This window comes from Nicotiana attenuata, unplaced genomic scaffold (assembly GCF_001879085.1).
Source record: "Nicotiana attenuata strain UT unplaced genomic scaffold, NIATTr2, whole genome shotgun sequence".
Lineage (NCBI taxonomy): Eukaryota > Viridiplantae > Streptophyta > Magnoliopsida > Solanales > Solanaceae > Nicotiana > Nicotiana attenuata.
The window spans coordinates 823,762-829,273 of record NW_017670287.1 but is presented as its reverse complement, the minus strand read 5'-3'; the positions used below and the strand labels follow the sequence as shown (position 1 = coordinate 829,273).

Sequence of the window (5,512 nt, the reverse complement as noted above, 5' to 3'; positions counted from 1 at the left end):
TCCGGATGGTTCCAATAAATACAAAGCTAGACTTGTTGCAAAAGGTTTTACCCAAAAGTAAAATATCGATTATTTTGACACTTATGCTCCTGTAACTAGAATTTCCTCAATTCGTGTTTTACTTGCCTTGGCTTCTATTTATAAACTTTTTATTCACCAAATGGATGTTAAAACTGCATTTTTAAATGGTGATTTGGAAGAGAAAATTTACATGGAGCAACCTGAAGGTTGTATAGTGTCTGGCCAAGAAAATAAAGTATGTAAATTGTTAAAATCTTTATATGGTCTAAAGCAAGCGCCTAAACAGTGGCATGAAAAATTTGATCAAGTATTGATTAATGATGGTTTTTCATCAATTGAAGTAGATAAATGTGTTTATACAAAATGTGTAGATGGTACATGTGTTATTATTTGCCTTTATGTGGATGACATGCTTATTTTTAGTTCTAGCCTTGATTTGGTACATAAAACCAAATTTTTCTTGTCTTCTAATTTTGAGATGAAAGACATGGGAGAAGCTGGTGTTATTTTAGGCATGAAAATTATAAGAGATGGCAATAGTTTGATGTTGACTCAAGAACATTATGTTGAAAGAATTCTTAAAAATTTGATAATTTTGATGTGGTACCTGTAAGCACTCCATATGATGCTAGCAGTCAATTAAAAAAGAATAAGGGAGATGCTGTAGATCAAAATAAATATGCTCAAGTTATTGGTAGTCTAATGCATTTGATGAATTTTGCTAGACCTGATATTGCATATGCTGTGTGTAGATTGAGTAGATATACTCAAAACCCAAGTCATGATCATTGGAATGCATTAGTAAGAGTAATGAAATATTTGTGAGGTACCATGAACTATGGTATTAAATATAGTGGATTTTCCACTGTACTAGAAGGATACAGTGATGCTAACTGGATCTCTGATTCAGATGAGAAAAAATTCACTAGTGGTTATGTGTTCACCCTTGGTGGGGGTGCTGTGGTATGGAAATCAGCTAAACAAACAATAATAGCTAGATCTACCATGGAATCTGAGTTTGTGGCATTGGAATTAGCTGGCAATGAGGCCGAGTGATTAAAGAACCTTTTGGCGAGTATTCCACTAGGAATTAAACCTACACCTTCTGTGTCGATGAATTGTGATTGCCAAGTTGCAATAGCATTGCCAAAAATAAATCCTTTAATGGGAAGAGTAGACATATCCGATTGAGACATAATGTGATAAAGCAGCTGCTGAAAGATGGAATTATTTCCATAGATTATGTGAAGTCAGAAGTGAATTTGGCCGATCCTCTGACTAAACCTTTGGGAAGAAAATTAATATCTGAAACATCGAGGGGAATGGGACTTTTGCCAATTTGAGTTATATCAACTATGATGGTAACCCAACCTATGTGATTGGAGATCCCATGAAGTAGGTTCATATGGGTAATAACAAGTTATTAGTTGATCAAATGTGCACTATTAAATTATGTCTCTTCCTATGGTGTGTGCGTATATAGTGCAAGACTGCAAGGAATGTGAGGTTGAGTTATTAAACTCTTAATCCAATAATCCATAGCCTATTGTAGGTGGTGTATTGTGATGCAGAATACACTTGATGGATGAACCTATATGAGTGCGGAGTGAGGCCGCTCCTATGAAATTTATGGCAAAAATTTCTAGAGCACTCATGAAAACCAGGCGCGCGCATGGCCTATTAGCGCAAAACCGCGACAAACAACAAAGTGTGTGCGGGTATAATGTGATAGATAATACACTAAACTTACAAAAGAATTATTGGTTCATAGAAGTTTTGAACTTCACCAATTGTTCTGTAAGTTTAATCTTATTTTATCTAGGTCTGGTTCATAGTCCAAGAGACACCAGATTAGATACATTGTGCTCATTTGTGAAAACCTAGCGAAATCTTTTATTTACTCTAATGATTAATATTTTTTTTGAGTTATGTGGAGGATTGTTAGAAATATAATTTGATAACTCAAAAAGAAATATTCAAAATCATGTCTAGAATAATTCTTTTAATGTGGTCTTTATTACATTAAATAATTTGAATATATTTCTTTAATGTTTGTAACTGATAACTATCAAGTTTGATTTCAGTTTCTACAAATTAAAACTGACTATTAAATAGCTATTATGGGATTCTTTATATTAGTTTTGAAAAAGTTAAATTTTTATGTAGCAATAATGACTATTATGCTGACAGCCAAATTTTTATATAGCCATAATCATCCAATTTTTTCCAACAGGGAATAAGTAAATATAGAAGAATAAATAATAGGAATTTTTACTTCCTATAGAATAGGTTAACCCCCTATTTATTTAAAATAAATACCATTTCAATAATTACATCCTATAGATATGTTATATGATTTATAGCAAAAATTCTAATTTTGGGTATCTCCTACACTTAAGCCATTATACACGCTATGTTTAATTTCACCATCTCCATTCTCAGATTCTCTCTCTCATAGATACCTTTTTACATACAACTTCTCAATACAAGTTTTCCCCCTTCTCTCTAAATTGATACTTCCAAATCCCCTGTAATCGCGGTTAAAATTATATTGCTCTCATTTGCTCTCATTCACAGCTTCCTCCTTCCCCAATCTCGGGTAAACCCTAATGCATATTTTTTTTTGATTTTTCGCCATTTTTGCTTGTTCTCAACCTCTCGACTAACCAAATTGTATCTAATCAACAGTACCCAAGTCGTATTGTTACAATGTCTGAGAATACACCCCACAAGTTGATTGCCAGAGGTATACCCACTAAACTTCTCAATTTCGATGGGCCCTCTTTCTCCTTGCAAATCACTCAAGGTGAATTCGACGCAGGTTTAGCCAAAGATATTGATTTGGAGAAGAGAACAAAAGCTCGACATGATAAAGTCGAGAAATCAATGAAGGAGACAACACTTCCCATTCGAAAAAAGAGGAAAAACCATATCTCTGAAGCTTCATCTGTCAAGGGGAAGGAGGTTGAAGAATTGAAAACCTCAGATAAAGTTGAAGAAAAGGTAATTTTCTGATGAAATTCAATTGTATTATTCATGTATTCAGTTGTATTTATACGTATTTATATGTATTTTGATGTATTTTTATAGTTGTCTTTTTAAGTTTCTTTCAAGGTTCCCATCACTGTTTTTCCTTTCAATTTCATTGTATTTATTTGTTATTTTCAATAGTTTAAACTTCAATTCTGTATTTAGTTGTATTCATATGTATTCATGTATGATAAATTAATGTCATTTGTGTTGTATCCAGTTGTTTTATATGTAATTAGCCTTGTCAGTGTATTTAGTTGTATTTATATATTTTTATTCATGTCAAATGCAGGGAATTAAGTTTTTTGTCAAACAGCAGCCAAAATTTGCACCCCATATCAGTGTGTATACTAACACTGATATAGTCTCCGATATAAAAGAGAACCTTACTCCTGTTCAGTACCAACAACTTGGTAATACTTGCTTTGGAAATTTTCTTCAAATGAAGCGTTGTGAAGTCCAACATCAACTCTTCAGATGCTTCATGGCTCTCCAGGTAGAAGGTACTCCTAACAATGTATTTGCAATACACGTCAATGGTACTTCATTACATTTCACATTAAAGGAGTTTGCGCTTGTTACTGGGCTCAAATGTGTTGGTAATGATGCTGATTTTGAGTTTAGTGAAAAGGTTCCTAACCGGCTTATTGAGACTTACTTTGGAGGTGCTAATCTTGTCAAGAAGAAACATTTGATGAAATGCTTTGCTGAGAAGAGCTGGGGTCCCGACAATGATGTTGATGCCTTGAAGATATCTTTGTTGTATTTCATACACACCTTCATTTTTTCATCCGAGAAAAACAGTACAACCATACCAAGGCTACATTTTGACTTGGTAGAGAGTGGGCGCTATTCTGAATATCATTGGGGTTTAAAAGCATTTGAGATGTTGACAAAATCGATTAGCAAGAAGATGGATGCTGTGAAGAAGTATTACAGGATAGCTGGGATGCCCATATCTATGCAAGTGTGGTTTTATGAGTGTTGTTCTTCTGTTGATTCCAAAATTGCACTCCGAGTTGATGGCGTGGTCCTTAGAATACTCAATTGGAGAACCACCGGAAATCAGCCAACTTTTTCTTATCTGATGAACGGCATGTTCAATGACACCGGAAACATAGTAATATACAAATTGTATCACTGCTAGTTTAGATTTTATTAATAATTAATAGGCATATGTTTGCATATAGAAGTATGCAGTTGCATTCTCATACATTTTTTATGCTTCAATACCTGCTGTAGTTTCTGCATTCAGTTGCAAAATACATTTACATACAAATACATACAGATAGAAATACTTGTATAATCAGCTGCAAGAAGATATTGATGCAGACAACTGTATACATTTGGATACTAATGCTTACAGAAATAAATACTTGCATATAGATTCAAGATACATGTATACAAATGCATATGGACTAATAATCAGCTGCATAAACTTGTATACAAATCCATACAGATTATGCATACAGTTGAATATATCTACTGCCTACAATAATATTCATATGCATACAGCAATATACAACTGTTGTAACCTTCAATATTATTCTTCATACATATGCATATTATTTTCAAATCATCAACTCTGCCTTATCTTCAATAGAAATATCATTTTGTATTCCAAATCTGCATTTGGAAGATTTTAGTTAGACTTTTATTATATTTATTTTTTCAGATTGTTTTCAAGGACATCAGTCCAAGCGATATAGAGCTAGCCGTTATTCAGATTCCTCCTGTAGCCGCCGATGTTGAGAACAGACCTACTCTTGCTCATTCAGACAAATCGGGAGAGGATTCGGATGACTTTTCTCCGACACCCGATCTTCCATGTAAGAAGAAACATGTTGCAATTGTTAGTCCATCTTCATCACCGCCCCATAAAAAGCGTAAGGAACACGAAAGGCATCATAATGAAACAGAATATCATCCCAACATTCCTCATGTTTGTGTTTCCGAAATTGGACATAAAGTTTTGCATGACCATCAGCTGCCAGAAGGCCAAAATGATGAAGTATCTTCTTTGACATGTATTCATTCAAAGAATATATGAGTATTTAACCATAGATTAAACATTACAGTTTAATGCTTAGCATTCATATATTTTTTTCGCAATCTTCTAACTATTTTTGTATTGTTAAGGTTATGGGAGAGTTCAAGTCTCTAACAACATTGATCAATGATAACTTCAAGGAGCTTTCAGACCATATTCAACAAAATCAGCAAAATGAACCCATAGGGAGACGTGATGATGGCATTCACACAGATGTCAGAGATAATGTTGAGGTTTAACATTCTTAACATATTGAGCATATGTATTTAACTGTATTCATATCTGTGTTAACATTAATATATAATTGCAATTAACTGCTGTATTTAAATGTATTTCAGATGTATGTAGATGTATTCTGATTTGTAAATCTTAACATATTGAGCTGTATTTAAATGTATTTCAGCTGTATTT

General features: G+C 33.4%; 1 protein-coding gene across 1 annotated transcript; it reads left to right on the top strand.

The window, feature by feature from the left end:
• The first annotated feature begins 2,730 nt into the window (after nucleotides 1-2,730).
• LOC109237257 lies at nucleotides 2,731-5,460 on the top strand. Its single transcript, XM_019403542.1, has 5 exons — nucleotides 2,731-3,024; nucleotides 3,344-4,171; nucleotides 4,727-5,062; nucleotides 5,191-5,334; nucleotides 5,440-5,460. The coding sequence occupies exons 1-5, from the start codon at nucleotides 2,731-2,733 to the stop codon at nucleotides 5,458-5,460; spliced, it is 1,623 nt and encodes a 540-aa protein (XP_019259087.1).
• Nucleotides 5,461-5,512: the final 52 nt, after the last annotated feature.

What these genes read in the sequence shown, in the direction of transcription:
- LOC109237257 (XM_019403542.1), top strand. Translation starts at nt 2,731, where the DNA reads ATGTCTGAGAATACACCCCACAAGTTGATTGCCAGAGGTATACCCACT. An exon ending in CAGATAAAGTTGAAGAAAAG is followed by an intron (nt 3,025 to 3,343) that starts GTAATTTTCTGA and finishes TGTCAAATGCAG; the next exon opens with GGAATTAAGTTTTTTGTCAA. An exon ending in ATGTCAGAGATAATGTTGAG is followed by an intron (nt 5,335 to 5,439) that starts GTTTAACATTCT and finishes AATGTATTTCAG; the next exon opens with ATGTATGTAGATGTATTCTG.